We start from the raw sequence: 20,063 nt of genomic DNA, 5'->3' as shown, positions 1-20,063 counted from the left end.
CTGGCACTGCATTTCACTGCAGAGATGGCAAGGCATCTGAGTAGCCTGACACTGCAATTAAATCACAAGTCCTGCTTGTTGACTTATACCCCGTATTTAATATATATGCACCTGCCTAATTATCCTGAGCAAGCAACGCATTTAAGGAACAGATGCGGCTTTGGGGAGGTCACTGCTGAAGTTGCTGGTTGGGCGTGCCTCCTTCAGCTAGGCTGACAAGACACAGCTGCTGCATGCAGGAAGCAGCACAGTTCCAAGTGTCAGAGCCTTGGTAAAGCACTGCTTGACACGGCTGGGAGGAGATTTCCGTGCGGTAACCACACAAGCAGAGCCCGAGTGAGTGGAACTAGCAGGCAAGGTTACTCTTGCTGGTTTACAATGCAGCTCCTTCTGCTTTCCTGGAAGTTCATGCGAGGTGATAAGAGACTTTAAATTCTCAGCGCTGTGACACGCCCTGAAAGGGCATCAGCCCCGCTGATTCAGTCAAAACGTTCGGTGGTCTTTAATGTTCATCTATGGCTGTAAAAGCTCCTGCAGTCACTTCAGTGAGACGTCAGCTGTCGATAGTCTCGGAGCTGCTTCTTCCTTCAAATGTGTGGTAATCCCTGTCCAGCTAGAGGTGCCCCCAGAAACTTCCCACATGGGATGCACAGCTGAACTGCTCTCACTCAGACTTCAGATAACATGGTGCAGAGGTGCTCTGCCCTGCCCTGCCCTGCCCTGCCCCACTCTGCAGCAATGCCCTCCCAGCCCACTAAACCCGCTTCTCTGCGGCAGCAGGAAGCAGAACACCCTGGGGCTCGGGTGCTCCGTTCTTGGCTGTGCAAAGAAGCAGGGTTTAGTGAGCTGGGAGAGGGCAGTGGGGCACAGTTCAGAGGCTGTGGGGCTGCTCCAGCTCCTACCACCATGGTGAATGAGAGTGGGGCTTGTGTGTCGCTCACTGGGAAGACACACTGTGTGGTTTGCTAACAAGGGCCTCACACCTGCTCTCAGGGGCTACATGCCTAATATGGATGGATGGGAAGGGCCCACAGAGGATCCTACACATCATAGAGCAGAAAGCATTTAATAATGTTATTGACAAGAGAGGTTAGACTGAAGGGCAGACTCCAAACCAGGGCAGGGTCTAAAAACAGAGGCCAGCTGGCCAGGCAATAGTAACACGCTGTTGGCCACAGAAGGGGGCTTTGGCCCCTGGCCTGGATCTGCAAAGGAACCTGCCAAGTGCCATTATGTTATAAGCAAACGAAATACCTCACTTAGTAGCCACTCCAGCCCAGCCTGTCAGCTACTCTGCAATCTGGGGAGGGCAGGGGAGGGGGAAATGGAAGATTTCTTTGGGATGGCCATGAGATTCCATAGCTCTTCTCATACTTTGTTCCCTTAATGTTCCCCAGACTGTGCCGAAGAGGGACTGGACCTTCCTACTCCAGATACCTTCAGGCAGAACTAGAACAGCAAGGGAAATTACGTGGGATCTGGAAACCGGTTTCTTAATCAGCCTCCCGCACCTCTGTGTCTAATATGGGCTTTCGGCTCAGCAGTTGATCCGATCAGAAGATAATGTTCTAGTCCCAGAATAAGGCTACACAGAATTTTCTCAGGGACCCTCAGGTGTTTGACAAGGACACTTACACTGAGACCAAGGTAGGCTTACAGACTTTATTGAGATAAATGGAACAATAATCAAACCAGTCATCAAAGGGCAAAATAATCAGTTACAAAGGGAATCATACTGTTCTAGAGACACATGTGAAATCATATACTATAAAGCTTTTGATTAATATACGCACACTCTGTCTTGGTAGAAAGGAACAAAGGACCACCCTTGCCTCTGACAGGCCAAGAGTCCAGGTTCACGTCCCTCAGCTCATGAGTGCGATGTGCAGAGCTTATGAGAAGCCCAACATACAAGAGCTCTGCCAGCCTAAAGCTAAGAGAGCTTGACTTAACTAACATATGTAAACAAAATTAAAAACCAACAGACTAATAGAGTAATAAAGAAAATGATAATGAACAAAGAACTAAAACAAAGAAACCGAGAAGCTCAGAATCTTTGGAGCTACTGGGCGTGATGGGAACACTTGAGTCCTGTTTCTATGTGCAAACTTAGAACCCTCCAATTTTGCACCCCTGACTGATGACATATGCACACATATGAATGACATGGTCTCAGTCTCACATCTCTTACTTCTATCCTACATGTTTCTAAGTGGTGTACCTGCTACATCTGAAGAGTCTATAAACTTAGGGGACCAACCCCACCCACCACCTGCACATCACCATTCTTTATCTGTGTGAAATATGGTAACCACATATGACCCTTATGGTTTAACTCATCACCCCTACTTAAGTGAAAGGTCCCAAAGATATGTATGCTAACTTAGCCTAAGCTCAACATACAGGATGTGGCCTGTAGGTCCCTTGCGTTACAGCCAAAACATATGCTAACCATACTGGCTACTAAATATACTATTGTATGTTTATGAACGTCTAATACTTAAACAAATCAAGTCCAAAAGAAAATTAAAAAAAACCTCACTGGAAAAGCTATATAGGCAAGCAAGCAGACTAGCTCTATCGGGTACACAAGGGGTCAGCAATCTTTCTGAGGCGGAGTGCTGAAATTTGTCCTTTTGTATGTATGGTCCGAGTGCCAGTGATACCTCTTAAAGCCACAAATAGCTCTACTTACAACAGTTTAGGTGGTGGTTGGTAGCACTAGTTGGTCTTTTGTTAACCCACAAGCAGCATGGCTTTGAGCAAGCTCCTAGCTGCATGGGGAAGGAGAGGCGGGGCTGAGTTCCCACCTCATGTGCTGATGAAAATTGGCTCACGTGCCACTCTTGGCACCCATGCTGGGGGTTACTGATCCCTGGACTAACCCATCTGTCCCTCTGAGCCTTCCAAACCTAGGCTTCTCCTGAGGCCAGGCTGACTTCAAAAAACTCCCAAAGATCCATCGACTCCACACACCTTTCTGGCAAGACAGGCTCACAACTGTGCGTTTGTATTACACGTTGTGCTACTGAGACAATTGGGGCAGGGACCCATTATCTCCATTGGCACACTGCACCACTTTTACAGTGCCACGGACGCAGAGGATGCTTTGCGAGGAGGCTCTCTCGCCACCTGGGCTTTCCAGAGATCAAAGAGCTGTCTCCAGCCTGTATCCTTTAGAATCCTCAGAAAACACTGCAATTCCAATGGGTCACGGCCCACTTCTTGTGTTAACAGGATATTCGCACATCTCCCTTCCCTACAAAGTAAATGTGAAGTTCCCATTACTGACTGTACTTAGGGGGCCTCACACTGTAGTTCTGATGCAGGCAAAATTTCCCCGCCCATCCCTCAAGACTTGGCCTTCTGCATGCATGTCAGCTATTGAAGAAAGATCCCCCAAGTCTGAAAGGAATCAGGTTGGACAGTGTGTGATTACGAGAGAGGGAGGGACTGAGCCTTGCTTGGCAGTGAGAAATCAAGCTGCTGGGGAAGTGCCAGAGAACGAGCCACCTAGGAGAGGTGGCTCCATTTGTCGGAGCCTGTGCAAGGAGTTGGTAGATATTAGCTAGGCTGGAGTGAATCTATGGAAGGTCTGGAATTGTAGGTGAGCAATCCTGAACTGGATCCAGGAATGTTGTAAGGAAGACATGAGAAGTAATATGTCTACGCTACTCTGCCTCATTTGGAGCCTTGTGCCAAGTTCTGCGTGCCACATTTCAGAAACTGGTTTTGAGTGGTCTTGAAAAGAGAAGAGGACAGAGAAGACACCATAACTGTTTTCAAATACGTAAAAGATCATTAGAAGGGGGAATGAAAAAAATTGTTCTCCTTAACCACTGAAGATACAATGAGGAGCGATGGGCTTAAACTGCAAGAGAAGTTTGGGCATTAGGAAAAACTTCTTAACTCTCAGGGTGGCTGAGCACATGGAATTCCCATCGCTAGAGATTTTTCAGAGCAGGTTAGACAAATACCTGTCAGGGATGGGCTAGATGGTAGTTGGTCCTGCCATGACTGCAGGGGACTGGACTAGATGACCTCTCGAGGTCCCTTCCAGTACTAAGGTTCTATGACTCTATGAGCTAGAAGTGATTAAGAAGCAATGGTGGACAGCAGAGGGTGGCATCGTCTGAGAAAGAAGAATTGGCCACAGCATCCTGGCTCCGCAGGAGTTGAGAGAGCACGGAGGTGCAGTTTTCAGAACCAAAATTACTGATGGCCCGGAGACGGATTTCAACAGAGACAGGACAAGGGAGGGATTGGGGCAAAATGGTTTTCAGGTACAAACATTCACTTTTGTTATTTGGTGCTGAAAAAGGGAGCAAGGTGGGAAGAGGTGCAGGAGAAGCTATGCCAAAGAAAAACAATCCATTCAATATGACCTTTTGGTCAGGACAAAGGCAGGCTATAAAAGCCATTTGCTATCAGGTGAGACGTGGCACTGATGTATCACGTAACTTAGGTCTCAGACGGACTCTGAGAACCTGTCCTCTGAGGCTTTAAACTCAGATGGAAAAACTTGTTTCAAGGTGAACATACAGAAGACAATCTTCTCATTTTCTGTTTGGTAGTCATGCTCAAAAAGGCAGCCAAACAGGGGTGAGCTATCAGGGCCTACCCCCATGTATTGCAGATCTGAATAAGCACACTTGCCCTTGTAGAGGACAACAGGTTTTGACCATTCTTCTGGCTTTAAGGGATCCTTGTTGAGGTACACCCCAAAATATTTCTGCCATTCGTTATCTGTGGGATGAGAATAGAGCATCCACTTCTGATCTGATGGCACATTAGGAGCCCTTGGAAAGACAATAATACTCCCCTGACAGCCATTTTCTTTTGTAGGTTCTACCAGCTCCTTAATCTCTTGACTACTGTGAAAATTCTTCCCATCATCGTTACTCACTGCCTGGATTCTGTATGGCCCTTGGCTCCTAGCATTGCAATACAGTACTCTCTTTTCTCCACTGCTCAATTCAGCCACCTGGCATTCCCCAGCAACCTCCTTGGCCAGATATTTCCCCCATGTGCAGGTCTGCCCATGGTCATCACTAACAAAGCAGAAGGGGTGCTGGGAGGGGTCATTCTTAGCATCAAGTATCCAATAGGCATTTGCTGGAATCACTAGACTCTGAGTCTCATTATTTAACTGTAAACCGTGGCCTGGTCCCACTGCAAAGGTGGCCCATTCCTTGGATGCTTCTTCAGTAAGAGTCGTCACACTGCTCCAGGAGCATCCACAGTCAGTGCTGGTGACCTGGCAGAGACGTGCCCTGTTTTTCCTCTCTTTGATCTGCTGTCCTTCAGAGATGTTTCCCTTAACAGCTATGAAGAATAGGATGACTTTTTTATCTACTTCATCATACACAGGACATGGGCTCATGGAGCGGTAGCCTTGCAGCTGAGCTTCGACAATTTTCTTCATGAGGTCCCACTGCCATTTGGGAGTGCAAAGGGGATGAGGGAAAAAAATAAAGAATCAAAATAAATCAGTATTACAGAGAACAGATATTTGTGTTAAACATACAAACCAGAAATGAGAGGCACAAGAAGCAAATCTGGTAATTGGAGAAAGGAACTGGAAGCCGATGGCTTATGTCCCAGTGCTGCCACTGATTAACTGTGTTACTCGGAGAGCTAAACCAGAAGACTGATTTTCACAGGTATGAAACACCCAGGAAGCGCACTGAAGTCACTGCATTGCCTGAATATGGAATCAGGTACTTGGCTTTAGTCACCCCTATGGAAAACCTCGGCTTGGTGACTCACCTGGGCTACGTCTACACGTGAAGCCAACATCGAAATAGCTTATTTCGATGTAGCAACATCAAAATAGGCTATTTCGATGAATAACGTCTACACGTCCTCCAGGGCTGGCAACGTCGATGTTCAACTTCGACGTTGCGCGGCACCACATCGAAATAGGCGCTGCGAGGGTACGTCTACACGCCAAAGTAGCACACATCGAAATAAGGGTGCCAGGCACAGCTGCAGACAAGGTCACAGGGCGGACTCAACAGGAAGCCGCTCCCTTAAAGGGCCCCTCCCAGACACAGTTGCACTAAACACCACAAGATCCACAGAGCCGACAACTGGTTGCAGACCCTGTGCCTGCAGCATGGATCCCCAGCTGCCGCAGCAGCAGCCAGAAGCCCTGGGCTAAGGGCTGCTGCCCACGGTGACCATAGAGCCCCGCAGGGGCTGGAGAGAGAGCATCTCTCAACCCCCCAGCTGATGGCCGCCATGGAGGACCCGGCAATTTCGACGTTGCGGGACGCGGATCGTCTACACGGTCCCTACTTCGACATTGAACGTCGAAGTAGGGCGCTATTCCGATCCCCTCATGAGGTTAGCGACTTCGACGTCTCGCCGCCTAACGTCGAAGTTAACTTCGAAATAGCGCCCGACGCGTGTAGCCGCGATGGGCGCTATTTCGAAGTTAGTGCAGCTACTTCGAAGTAGCGTGCACGTGTAGACACAGCTCTGAAGTGACACAGCAAGTCAGAAGCAGACCTGTGGTACAAATCCCACAAGTCCTCACTCCCTTGTCTTTTGTTTATATTTAATAGCACCAAGGATGGCTGTCAAATCAGAGCATTAGAAGAGATTGCAAAAGTCACCTAGTCTTTGTAGCACCTGCAGTGCAAGTACAGCCATCTAGTTGGGAATGAAATGGCTAGAGAAGCTGCATGATTTTCTAATAAGGTTATCTGTATGAATGCTGATACCCTGATTTGCTGGTTGATGATTTTTAGCTCTTGCCTTTACTTTGAATTTTTTAACTATTATCTGCTTTGTGGGATTTGAATGTTTTTATTTTAATAAACCTCAGAATACAGACAGAAATTACCAAATGCGCACAATGCACTGCTGCCACAGTTGAGGTTAATGGGGACACACTACGTGGAGTTTGTAGCAGGAGTGGACACTCAGCTTTAACTTTATAAAATCTCATGTTAAAAATTGACTTTAATAAGGATGTCCACACTGAACACTAGATTTTATAAAGTCGAGGTCTAATGTCCTACACAGCTCAGAAAGTCAATTTAGTGTGTCCCCAACAAGGACTGAGTCTGACTGTGGAAGCAGTGCATTCTGGGCACCTATCGCACATTTTCCACAGTCCTGTTGCCAGGACTCCCCCAATGCATTTCATCTCCTCCTTTCCGACTGGATAAATGAAGGCATTTTTTTGCACAATTTTTCTTCTTGATTGCCAGCTGCCGTTGGAAGCATTAAGATGGATCCCGATACGTTTCAAAGTTTGCTGTAGTGTTCTGTGCTCAGTTTCCACACGACGCTGAAGTATCTTCTGAACCTAATGCCCATTCAGTATGAGCTTGTTGTTTTCGGGGACCTTGAGGGACATGAATCTCTGTAGAGAAGAACTGCAAAATTTCTGGCAGCACTGAAGTCAATGTACAGTGTTGAGCGATGGTTCTGGAGCTGCAAAACCAGCACAGACTGGTGGGATCACATAGTTTTGCAGGCAGGGGATGACCAGCAGTGGCTGCAATACGTCTGCAGGTGTAAAGCCACTTTCAAGGAACTTTGCGTAGTGCTGTCTCTCGCGCTGAAGCACAGCAATACCAGAATGAGACTCGCTTTGGCAGTCAGGAAGAGCCTGGCAGTTGCTCTTTGGAAGTTTGCAATGCAAGACAGCTACTGATCAGTGGCAAATCAATTTGGAGTGGCCAATCTATGATGGGGGATGTTGTCATACAGGTAGCCAAGGCAATCAACATGCTTCTCCCAGGGAAGACAGTGCCTCTAGGGAATGTGAAGGAGATAGTGAACTAATTTGCTGCCCTGGGGTTCCCTAACTGCAGTGGGGCCATAGATGGATTGCACATCCCCATCCTGGCATCAGACCACTGGACCTCAGAATACATTAATCGCAAGGGGTACTTCTCTATGGTGTTGCAGGGTTTGGTGGATCACAAGGGTCATTTCAGCAACATCAGTGTGGGGGGTCGTGCACAACGTATGAATCTCTAAGAATTCTGGTCTGTTTATAAGGTCCCAGAGTGGAACTTTCTTCCCAGATCAGAAAATTAACATTGAGGGTGTGGAAATGCCCATAGTGATTTTGGGCGACCCTGCTTACCCATGGCTGTCTTGGCTCGTGAAGGTGCAGGTGAAGGTGCCCTGGACTCCAGTAAGGGGTTCTTTAGCTACAGTCTGAGCAGGTGCCAAATGGCAGTGGAACATGCCTTTGGCCATTCAAAAGCCAAGTTCAGGTGCTTTTTTGACCCACTTAGACTGCAGTGAAGAAAAAACTACCCTTGTCATGGAGGCCTGCTGTATTCTTCATAATATTTGCGAGTTGAGGGGGGAAAAGTTTCATGCCTGAGTTGGGGGCTGAGGCAGAGATCCTGGCAAGAAATTTTCAGCAACCGACCCCTCAGGAAAGCAGGAAAGCCCAGAAGGAGGCATTGAAAATCAGGGATGCCTTGTAAACCAAGCTTGTGCATGAGCAGTAAGGGTGTTAACTGGCTTCCTTCCCCAGCCATGCTGTTTCCTCGCCCTTAATGAAACCCTCATCAACCGCAAGACAGTCATCACCATCCATACAACACCACAGCATGTTACCAATAAATGAAGCTCTGTTTCCAAAAAATACTATTTTTAGTTTTGGGGGGCACTAATGGAAGAGTAGTGGGTCTAGACAAAAAATGGATAATGAGGCCATGGTTAGTCAAATGTTAGCCTTTTGGTGAGCATTCATTTTATGGCGCTATGAAGCAGGGCTGTCCAGGGTCTTCCTCCCATCGTGGCAATCTTGAAGCACACCAAACTGAGAGAGGAGGGGCTGCTTAAAGAAGTGAGCGGTTTTTAAAACAGCCACTGCAGTAGATACATGAGTTTGACTCTGCAGCAGGTAGGTCACAGAGAAAAAATCATTGGTGACTTGCAAAACTTCCCATGCATTGTAAGTGGCCAAGCAAGACATTAGCTTCATCAAATTAACAAAAAGAGATAAGGAAAGATTGCTTGTTCCTTCCTGGTACCATGTTGGTAAATTTGCAAGAATGGTGTGTGGAGCCATGCTTCCAGATCACTTACTGGTGCCTTGGCGCAGTAAGGTGTCTGACCATGGAAGAAGGACCAAGTCAGGTCTTCGCAAAAATCTTAGGAGGAGGATCCAAAAGTGCCTGTCTAAGACCTTCAGCTTTGCATGCAAACAGGATCAGTGCTTGGTCCCCAGAAATATTAACAAGATGTCCTAAGGGAAAGAGGCATAGACCCCCCACCCCACAATTACACCATACAGTAGAAAAGAAGCATACTCTCCAGAAGTGCTCTATCCAGGATCCAGGTTTGCCCCAAAGCTGCATCCTGAGTTAAGAGGATGGGGACCAAGTTGAGAGAAAGCTCCTGGCTTTCAGGATCTGCTTCTGCACTCGGCTGGACTCCGCTGTCATTCAAATCTTCCACATCAGGATGCATTTCCTCATCCTTTCGAGGAACTCTGATTGGAGGAGTCTAGTCACCTTCTGGGGGGAAGAGCTTGTGTCTGTTGCCAGAAGCTCCTCGTAGTATTGGCATTTCTGAGAAGATGGCTGTCTTGCATCTACAGTAATTCTGCCTCAGCTCCTTCATCTTCACACGTAACTGTTAAGTGTTCCTGCTGCACCCTTTCTTGATCATGCCTTCCAATATTTTTGCATAAATATCAGCTTCCTTTTGCTGCATTTGAGGTGGCTCACAATGTCTTTTTTGCCCCACACTGAAATACGTTCCAAGATCTCCTGATGGCTCCAGGCTGGGGCCCATTTATGACACTGGAAATTCATGGCTATAAGCTGCGCTAGGTGTGCTACACAGACGTGATATACATGTCTGCTCACCACACTAGCCAGAGAGGAACAAAAGTCTAATCAAAATTCCCAGGCATTTACTATCACCTGCTTCTGGCCGACCTGTGGAGCAGTGGGGATGGAGCGATGACAAGAAAGCGTGCCTTGAGGGGCATTGTGGGACAGTTATGGAGGCTAATAAAATTGATTTTAATCATGGTTAATCTCCCCTGGTTTAACAAAATGATTTATGAAGTGGTGAGGTTTCATGGGATAGACCCACTTCTTCAGACCATAGCCATACCAGAACAGACTCAATATTACTGTTCTGGTATGGCTATGGTCTAAAGAAGTGGGTCTGTCCCACGAAAGCTCACCACCTATTTTCTTACTTTAGAGCGCTGCTGGACTGCTCTTTTGTTTTGATAGTGTACAGACTAACACAGCTATCTCTCTGTTACTACTCCACTGGTATAATCAACATTGCTTCTCAAGTTACTCTGAGGGGAAGTGAGCAGTACAGAAGTTGGTGTAACAGCTCCTTACGATCAATTTATTCCATGCTCGGATTGTAGACAAGATAGCTCATAAAATTGACCATGGAGTCTTAAAGTCGATTTAATCTCCTTGGGTAGACCAGGCCTAAATTCAACTTTATTCCTGAGTGTAGACATAATCTTGATCTTCCCCCCACCCCTCCACTCTCTGATTTGCTCACCTTGATTATCTTTTTCTGATTTGTCCTCCTTGCTTACTGTTTTTGGTTCTCTGTGTCTTAAATATTGAGTCTGTTCTGGTCTGGCTATGGTCTGAAGAAGTGGGTCTGTCCCACGAAAGCTCACCTAATAAACTATTTTGCTAGTCTTTAAAGTGCTACTTGATTGCTTTTTGTTTTGATAGTGTATAGACTAGCACGGCTTCCTCTCTGTTACTATCCAGGTTACCAGTTCACCTTGATGAGCTTAACACATGAACCAATCCAAACATTCTTGGGGACCATAGAGATTTGCAACAATTTCTAAAACTAGACATTTGTTTTGCCAGAATGAAAAGTTGTTATTTACGCTGCCCCCTTTGTCATCACCTGCCATTAGGTTTACCTGCCAGCTTTCTGCTTTCTGCCTTTCATGTCTGGATCCTGCCAGCAGACCGTCTTCAGCTGGCTTTATGAAGCACAGGGGGGCTGCCCCAGCAAGCCTGATACACACTCATCTCTCTGGTCCCCTCCCAGCCCTGTACCCAGTTGAAAGCCTCCCAAGTAAAAACCGAACCACACAAAGTAGCTTTACTGAAACACACATTACCTCAGCTCTGCACTTGTCCCCATCATACGTGCCTCTGCGCATTACTATCACCTTGGCCGTTTCATCCCTCCCACCTTCCCGCTCCTCGGCAAATGCCAGGATGGTGCCGTGCTGCTGAATGTAGAGCAGGGCTGGGATTCGATAGCGCCATGAACACGTTTGAAATAACACAACTTGTTGCAGGACATCAGTAACAGACTCTGGGCTGTGGGAAAGGGAGAAATGGGTCATGATTTAAATTCCCCTTAAGCTGTATGGCTCTGCAGGTTCCCAATAAGCCTCGCACCAGGGCTCAGAGCTGTAGTGGAGATGCCTCCACTCAAGCCTTGGAGCTGCTGGGGATGTCTCCTCAGCCCTGAGCCCCCTACTCAACCCCAAAGCCCTCCTCCCTGGTCCCACCCCAAAGCCCACAGCCAGCACCCCCCAGTGACACCCCAAACCTGTCATCCCAAACCCCATCCCAGAGCTCAACCACAGCCAAAGCTTTTGCACCCCTAGCCTCTGCCCCAGCCCTGAGTTCCCACCACATGAATGTAGTCTCTGTTCATTTACCAGGGGAAACAGGGAGTTGTTTAGCCTGGGGCCAATGTACCTGCTTTCCACCACTCTCCTATCCTCTATGGAGTGGTGAATATGGGCCTAGACTTGGCACGGTTCACCTTCTCCCTGTCACTGAAGGCTGGCTGAGGAGGGGGACTGCAACTGTGGGGCCTACTTTCGTTCCTTGCTCCCTTCACGCAAGCAGAGTTCCTTTGGGCAGTGTCCACTGGCTCCCTCCATATCTTCAGGGAGCAGCGTGTGCCATCCAGAGCTCTCTGCTCACTGTCCCCTTCCAGCTCCCTCATTTTACCTCTATGACCTCTACTCCCGTGCTTGTTTTTCGATTTTGTTGTCCCCCAAATTTATTTGAGGTCTGGAATTCGTGGATATCTGTCAGTAGGTAAAGGATTCGTTGAAATTTGATGATATCGGGTAGCTATCTAAGTTCACATCCTCTTTTAAACTTCAGTGGTACACCACAAAGAAAGAACTGAAATGTCAGCTGGTAGCATTTTAATTTCTCCTAAACTCTGCACCACCCACTGAAGAAGTGAGGTACCTGGATCTGAACTCTCTTGGCATGCCAAAGAAAAGGCTGATCCTTTGTCTCTCACCATCAGGTTACCAAGAAAGGGTGTAAGTATGTTAATTAAAAGCTTTATGGTATCTAATACCACACTTCTCTAAAACAATATGTTATTGTCTTGGTAGCTGATTATTTGACCACTTGATTACTATTCCATTACCACTCTAATTATCTCAATAAAAGTCTTTATATTTCCTGAGGGTCCTTGTGCAAACTCTGTGTAGCCTGATTCCGGGACAAGAACCTTCTTATCTTCTGATCAGATTAACTGGTGGGCCTAGAATCAACATTCTCTTCACTCGTCATATTGAACCTCCTAAAAATCAAGAAATAGACAGGCAAGCCAGCCAGGAGGCTCAGAGTATATGACAGGAGAATGTTCTAGGTGACTCACCTGAGGCAAAAGTTAAACAGTTGAAGTTACAGGGAGGAAAAGAAGAAAAACCTGTGTGCGTCTATCTTTGGAGAGCATAAGAATTATGAGTTCCTGTAACTGCTTCTTGCCAGTGGTCCCAGCATTTCCTGTTCTGTCGTGCCATTTATTGTTTGAGCTTGACTTGTGTTTGGTTTTTTTTCTTTGTCCAGAGCTTTATTTCATCTTGTTGGATAAAGATTAGGACTGTTTGAAGTGATACACCTGCGTGAGGGGTCTTTTGAGCTTAATCAGTTCAAGTTAACAGCAGCATGAGGTCCAATAACGGAGGGATCCATGGCATCAGGAGTACTTGATCTAAGCTCTTGTTAAATTGCCAGAAAGGCCACAGCAGTTCAGTCCCCTTAGTTCTCCCAGTGAACACCTGAGTTGTCTGCCTCAGTGTACACCAATTGTTTGCCAGGTCCTGACAGGGGAAAGAGACCTCTCCATCAGCTAAGAACACAGTAGCCATCAAAGGAAAAGAGGGGAACTTGCCTCAACCCTCTCCTTTTTCCTAGGGACTTGCTTGCCATGTGAAAATTGGTCTGAGGTCTTATTTTCTTTGCATTTCTTTGAAGAGACACTTTCTGGTTTTTTTAATTACATAGGCCAACCAGTGGGTTAAGTAAAGTTTTTTATTTTACAATTTATGTAAGAACTTTAAGTGTTCAGATAAATGGAAAAAGGAAAAAAAGTGTCTGTGAGAGCTGTCGTCAGTATGTGTTTGCAAAATTTTGCCAGAAAAAGCAATGAGGGGGCCTGTGGCACCTTACAGACTAACTGAAATGTATGAGCATCAGATTTCATGGGCGAAGACCCACTTCGGCAGATGCAGAACCTGCACGTGAGGAAGTGGGTCTTTGCCCACGAAAGCTTATGCTCATACATTTCTGTCAGTCTATAAGGTGCCACAGGACACCCCCCACTGCTTTTCAGGATCTTCTGTTCACAGGCTGTGGTGCTCTGGGGATAAAGCTGAGTAAGAAATTAGAGTTACTCATGAAAACCGAGAACACTGTATTTTACTTTACAATTTATTTAAGAATTTCAAGTGTTCAGATAAATGGAAAAGGCAACAATAGTGTCTGTGTGTTTTGTCCTCAGTATGGGTTTGGGAAACTTTGCCGGAAAATACATTCAGAAACATGGAGAAAGTTACTAGGACTAAGAGATAGGGAGATTAAATTTGTGAGACAGTTTCTTTGATGTGGAAGCAGAACGGAAGAAAAGAGTCTCAACTGAGAAAAGGAATCACAGTCGACTTTCTGTTCACAGGCTGTGGGGCTCTGGGGATAAAGCTGAGTGAGAAATTAGTTACTCAAGAAAGCCCAGCACACTGTAGTGGAAAAAGGAAAAGCCATTCAGGAGTTAACAAATCAGCGACATGTATTGCCAGAAGCATGGTTAGTTACTTTCTAAAAGACGCACGAGTTAGAGACAAAGTTAGAGCAGAGACAGTATCGGGTACAGGAAGCAGGGGAGAAAATGGAGCAGGAATGAGCAGTTGCCAGTTTTAGATCTTTGGATGGTCTGGAGTTGGAAAGGGTTTGTGATGCGTTAGAGAGAGAGGAAGCAGGAGGCTGGCTGCTCTGCAAGGGGTGGCACTCAGTGCAGGGCAGGGGGAGTCAGGGACTCCCTCACCCATTGCCATACGTGCTGCTCTCTGATCTGCTTTCAGGCAGCTGAGAGCCAGTGAGTCAGGTGGAGCAGATGGCTGGAGGCGCTCAAGCTGGCTGCCATGAAAGGGAGTCACTCACTTTCTCATTGGGCAGCCAGCCATTTCCCAGCTCCCCATTTCCTGGCAGTAGGGCCATCTGTGGGGGTGTGGCTGCACTCGGCACTGGGAGGCAGGGGCAGGTGAGCTCCACTTAGCAGAACTGGGGGAGAAGAAAAGCACCTCCCTGTTACTTCCCGTGGAGAAGAGGCATCACTCTGATTTCCTCCTTCCATGGGCAGAATACACTGTTGTGTGCACCAAGGCACACGAGAATGTGCACCACCAATACAAACATGGGCTGCTGACAATGGGCGCTCTGCTAATCAGCTGGGAACCTGACTCTCTCCTGGGTGGCCACCCAAGCGCTCAGCATACAGGGAACACGGCCATCGAAGCTGGAGCTGCCTGGCCCTCCTCACCTCATCCTGGTGGCAGGGAGAGAGTTTCCCCACCCAACCATTCCCAGAGAGAGAGACACCAACCCACCAGTACCCTCCTTCAGAATGTGCCATGCCAACACCTTCAGCTTGACCAACTCTGTTCTTACCTGCTTCCTACACATCCCATTTCAGCAGTGCTGGTTCCAAATTAGTGGTGCCACAGAAATGTCTCCTACCACAAGTTCCCTGTGAGGAAGAGCAAGTGAAGACGTACGGAACAAACTGAGATAGAGACAGGGTCACTTTGGAGGAGGACTGAGCATTGGTTCCCATCTGCATTGGCATGGTGGAGCTGACAGAGAGCAACCTGTGGGGCTAATAACTAGAAGCAGGGTGAGAGAGTTACCTCATGCTGAAGCTGACACAGCGCCTTCAGGAGTGGAGTCAGAGACTGAGCCTCAGGAACTGCAGGAGAGCTAGAAGAGGACACCCACAGTGAAGTAGCAGCTACCAGCAGTCTGCAGATAGAACAGGAAGGTCCCAGAGTAGCTGAGCAGGAGGTGGAGTCAAGTGTCCTTTCAGAAGGGGAAACCAGTGACAAGCAGAGCAAAGAGGGAGGAGATCTTCTGTTTGTTAGAATGCAGAGGAAACGACTTTAGAGATGGTGATTGCTTAGGGACTAGATAAGGCAGTGTCATACCTACTGCCTGTGCCATAGTAATCTCTAGGTTAAAACAGAGAGACAATAGCCCAGGGATGCCATTCCTGCACCTCTGCCTAAAATTACATTGGTATAATATATGTCAAGAGACCCAACCCCTTCTGGTGGGCACTGATTGACATCTGTTTGATCAACACTGCTTGGGTCACTTGAATTTTGTTGACTCTTTCACCCCCTTGATATATACTGGTATCACTTGGTGTCCCTGTGAGACACCCAGTTACACCTCTTCAGGAACTGAGGAATGTCCTGCACCAGACTGGAGAATTTGTACGTGGAGGACGTAGAGGTTTTATGGGAAATTTTACCCTTCCATAGCCAGCATTACACTCAGAGGAAAGTTCCAGTAGCTCTTGCTGCTGGCATTTGTACTATATAATCCAAACAACCATGTCAAATGCTATAGGCCATGGGGACTAGTGTGGTTGAAGTGTGTTTGGACGTGAGTGTGTGCGTTGAGTGTTGTCAACTGAGATAAGGACCTAAGATTTCAAGCAGTCAAGAGCTATTTGTACAAAAACAACTTTGTTTTGTCTCTGCAAAATATGAAAAATCAGCAGCTATGAAAACACCAGGTGGGACTGCAAGAAATTGTATTGGAACTGGAGGAAATGGCATGCCTTGGATCACGCTGGCCAATGTAGGACTGTCTCTTTGGTGTGAAGGCGGGTAAAGGCCCCGACCACAGAGAGAAAAGACTCACAGTATCAGAAAGTGGGTTATAAATGGAGGCCACACACTTTTGCAAGATGGACTTTTTCAATAATCCAAAGCCTGGTGTGGCTATGGGGTGGTATTTGCAGATTCCCTGCACCTTTTCATGGGACTGAGCCTCTGACCAGCTGGACCGCTGACCGAAGACCCTTGTATAGTACAATTTGGGATATGAATGTGGAGTGCATGAAGTTTGTTCTGTAAGCAATAAGGAGTTCTGTTGGGTATTATATATCAGCACTACATCTGGTGTTGTCAGATGCCACCAGTGTGGTGCTCTGCTCTCTCCAATGCTGGTATCACTCGGCTGCGTGCGTGTGTTCCCTCTCTGTGCTGCCCCAGCTCTGCAGATAGCTGACACAGCAGACCCGAGGAGAACCCCCAATGACCACAGAGTCTAGTAGGGTGCGAAGGCACGTCGGCCAGGTTTATTGCCGTATTGGATACAATAGTAGTTCCCTGTAGATTTCTTAGTCTAAGTCAGGGCATACTACAAATATGCACCCACGGTCAATGGACTCGGCTCAGTCAGTGGCAGGACTTTCCACTGCCCCCTCAGCCTGACCCAGACCACATCCCAGAAGTACATTCTTATACACAGGTACAAACAATTTACACATCACTCCTGACGTATTGAGGTACAACCCTTCTACGTAATCAGGTGCCGCCTCTCACCTTGTACATGTTGGTTCGAACAAAACAACTCTATCCATCATATTACCCTTCTGCCCCTGTCATTGGGATGGGTCGGCCTGTTCTTTCTTATCTGTGGAATGTTCCAGGGTCGGGTGTTCTGGTACCATGCTTCTATTTCAATATGCTAGGCAGATATGTTTATGCAACATCAACCCTCTTCTTGCCAACTTCTGTGGGCAATGCATTCCTTTAGCTCACAGCTGCACACTGCTTTCTGTTAGCAAAGTTTTCACCATTACTTTGGTTCAGGCCTAAGGCCTCATACTGGGCCTGTACTTACTACATTCCCCCACTTTTTGTCTTTTTATGGGGAGGATATTTACCTATCGTCCCGGAAAAGCATAATGTATGGACTAAAGATAACCCAGTATGACACCATCCATACATTCATGCCCCATCTGTCTTTTAGTCTGCACATTCCCTCGTACGACTATTAGGCAGATTTTATTATCCAATTATTTTTTAGTCCCTTATGGTGGGCCTGGGAATGTTAGGCCCGGGACCTTGAGTTCGTGGTGGGGGAGTCAGGCACCTTTTGTCCTACTGAGGGCTTCGTGGGGATATAGGGACTATCCCAAAGATACAAATGTGTATTATAGAATAAATGTTTATATGGAATATATAGTATATAGGTCTTATAACATTGTGATATACCAATGTAGGTTATTATGCTTTAACTTCTTACTCCATGAAATGAGTGTTTGGGTGTACCACAGCAGTGTTGATTGCCATTTCCATTCCTTTTTTTACCCGACCTTGTAACTTAGCTTTCTTGGTCTGACGGATCATGTAGCAGCACATTCCTATCAACACAACAACAGTTAGTGCCTGGATCCCCATTAGGAATACGCTTAGAGTGCAGACCACTGGATGTAGAGTCACATCCTCTGGAATCACCCACCAGGGTGTTTCCACCTCTCGGTGCACCGCATCAATTTCATTTATCTGTTGTTGAATCAATTGGGCTATTGGTATTAGAGATTCCTCAGATCTTGCAACCAAGTCATGTATATCTAGCTGTAAGAACTTCACGGGGGGAAACGGGTCAATTAACAAGTTTTGTAAGCGTTCACGTGGGATGATCATTTCACTGACAGCATTACCCTTTCTTGTTGGCCAAAAGGCAGGGGCTCCTGTTTGAATGGTGCTTGTCACAGGCACACAGAATCCTGCCTCACTTGTGGGGCAGATATTGCCATTTATGGAGAAATTATGAAACCCTTTGGCACAAGCCATGTCTTGAATTCGCACCACCTCTGCAACTAATTCCTTTTGTACTAATCGTGCCCGGCCCTTTGTAGTGGCATTAATGTCAATTTTGGCATAGCACTCACACAACCACCATCCATTATGTTTCTCGCAACACGCTTGATTAACTTCTGAGCCAGTTTCAGTTACCAAGCACGCAGTGGGGTAATGTTGCACATATGTCTTATTTACCAACGTCCCTACACTATTCGCGTTGTAAACCTTAACTGGCTCTTGTACCCATCTAGGCACTGCCATCATGAGGTTTATACTCTCGTCCTCCTCATGCTTCTGTCTTGGGATTTTGTCAAATTTAGCAAATTGCACAAAGATAGGCCTCATGTGATTTATGCCCGGTTGTTATATTTGGTTCATGATGGAGGCCTGGTCTAAGATACGTGGCCAATTCTGAAGCTGTAGCTGTAGCAAACTTTGCTGTACAATCTCTATTACCCTATTGCCATAGGCTTTGCAGGCAACTGCCAGTGAAATGTCATTGTTTTGTATGCTGTTGATAAGAGACAAAATAGTAGCATTTAGGTGTTTAAACCCTTGCGCAATTAAATGCATATTGTCAATAGTGATTGCATGCTGATCCAGCAGTAGACTACTAATCCCTCCCCCAGTTTTCACTGCTTTGCCTATTCCATTCACCACAATGTTGATTTTTAAATTGAGATTTTCAATATCTGCTGAGTTCCATAGGGACATGCCAAGGCTAGACCCTCCCAGGGCTGTTCCCAATATATCCCATCTGTCTGTATGTTGTTGTGGGGTACTTTGGGAGCCCTTCCAAAGTTGTAGTTGCAATTGCATCTCCGTGTTAAACCAATCCTTATAATGGCTGGGACATTGCCCTGGCATGTCCATACCTGCAAAATCCAGTCTAAGTGGCATATACAGCCATCCTACATTCTCCACCATATATTCCATTGTGGAGTGTAGGAAGGTTCCTGATGTGGGCCATGGTTGTGTAAATGGGCATCCTTCCTTTGGTGTAGTATCAATGGCTACGTCTACATGTGAATGCTACATCGAAGTAGCTTATTTCGATGTAGCAACATCGAAATAGGCTACTTCGATGAATAACGTCTACACATCCTCCAGGGCTGGCAACGTTGACGTTGCACAGCACCACATCGAAATAGGCGCAGTGAGGGAACGTCTACACGCCAAAGTAGCACACATCGAAATAAGGGTGCCAGGAACAGCTGCAGACAGGGTCACAGGGTAGACTAGCGCTTCCGGGGCAACAGCTAGCCACTCCCTTAAAGGGCCCCTCCCAGACACACGCAGCCTGCACAGCACACGGTCTGCAGAGCCATAGGCACGCACACCTCGAGCGACGCAGTCATGGGCCCCCAGCAGCAGCCAGAGGTCCACCCAGCCACCCCTGCAGGAGCAGTGCTCGCCCTGCTCCATGCCATGCAGGAGGCAGCTGAGCACCTCCTTGCCACAGAGGAGGAGCTGCCCGCAGGGGAGGAGGACACAACCCCCAACCCTGCAGCACCCCGCCCCTCCCCCCACCACCGCACACGCTGCCGGCTGTGGAGCTACCCCACGAGCACCGACTGGTGGGAGCGGCTGGTGCTCGGCGAGTGGGATGACGACCGCTGGCTCCAGAACTTTTGCATGAGCCGGCAGACATTTCTGGAGCTATGCCAGTGGCTCACCCCCGCACTCAGGCACCAGGACACCTTCATGCAGCGTGCCCTCAGCGTCGAGAAACGGGTCAGCATCGCTGTCTGGAAGCTGGCCACTCCAGACAGCTACCGATCCATGGGCCAGAAGTTTGGCATCGGCCAGGCCACCGTCGGGGCTGTCCTCATGGAGGTAAGAGGACCCACAGGGGGAGGGGGAGACAGCCCTGGTGAGGGGGGAGGGGGGCCCTGGCAGGGGAGGGCCCCACACACCCTGCACATCCCTCATTGGTGCTCTCCCA

General features: G+C 47.5%; 1 protein-coding gene across 2 annotated transcripts; it reads right to left on the bottom strand.

The window, feature by feature from the left end:
* Nucleotides 1-1,654: 1,654 nt before the first annotated feature.
* On the bottom strand, nucleotides 1,655-15,248 carry LOC142018328 (sialidase-2-like). Of its 2 annotated transcripts, none has more exons than XM_075004056.1 (3): nucleotides 15,149-15,248; nucleotides 11,105-11,309; nucleotides 1,655-5,434 (listed from the first exon to the last, which is right to left on the bottom strand). In XM_075004056.1, the coding sequence occupies exons 1-3, from the start codon at nucleotides 15,151-15,153 to the stop codon at nucleotides 4,469-4,471; spliced, it is 1,176 nt and encodes a 391-aa protein (XP_074860157.1). In that variant the 5' UTR covers nucleotides 15,154-15,248; the 3' UTR covers nucleotides 1,655-4,468. The 2 variants fall into 2 exon arrangements, with proteins under 2 accessions (XP_074860157.1, XP_074860156.1); XM_075004055.1 differs by lacking the exon at nucleotides 15,149-15,248 and adding an exon at nucleotides 14,910-14,962.
* Nucleotides 15,249-20,063: the final 4,815 nt, after the last annotated feature.

Source organism: Carettochelys insculpta, chromosome 10 (genome assembly GCF_033958435.1).
Source record: "Carettochelys insculpta isolate YL-2023 chromosome 10, ASM3395843v1, whole genome shotgun sequence".
NCBI classification, from domain to species: Eukaryota; Metazoa; Chordata; order Testudines; family Carettochelyidae; genus Carettochelys; species Carettochelys insculpta.
The sequence above is the reverse complement of the archived record's forward strand: the minus strand, read 5'-3'. Positions and strand labels throughout refer to the sequence as shown.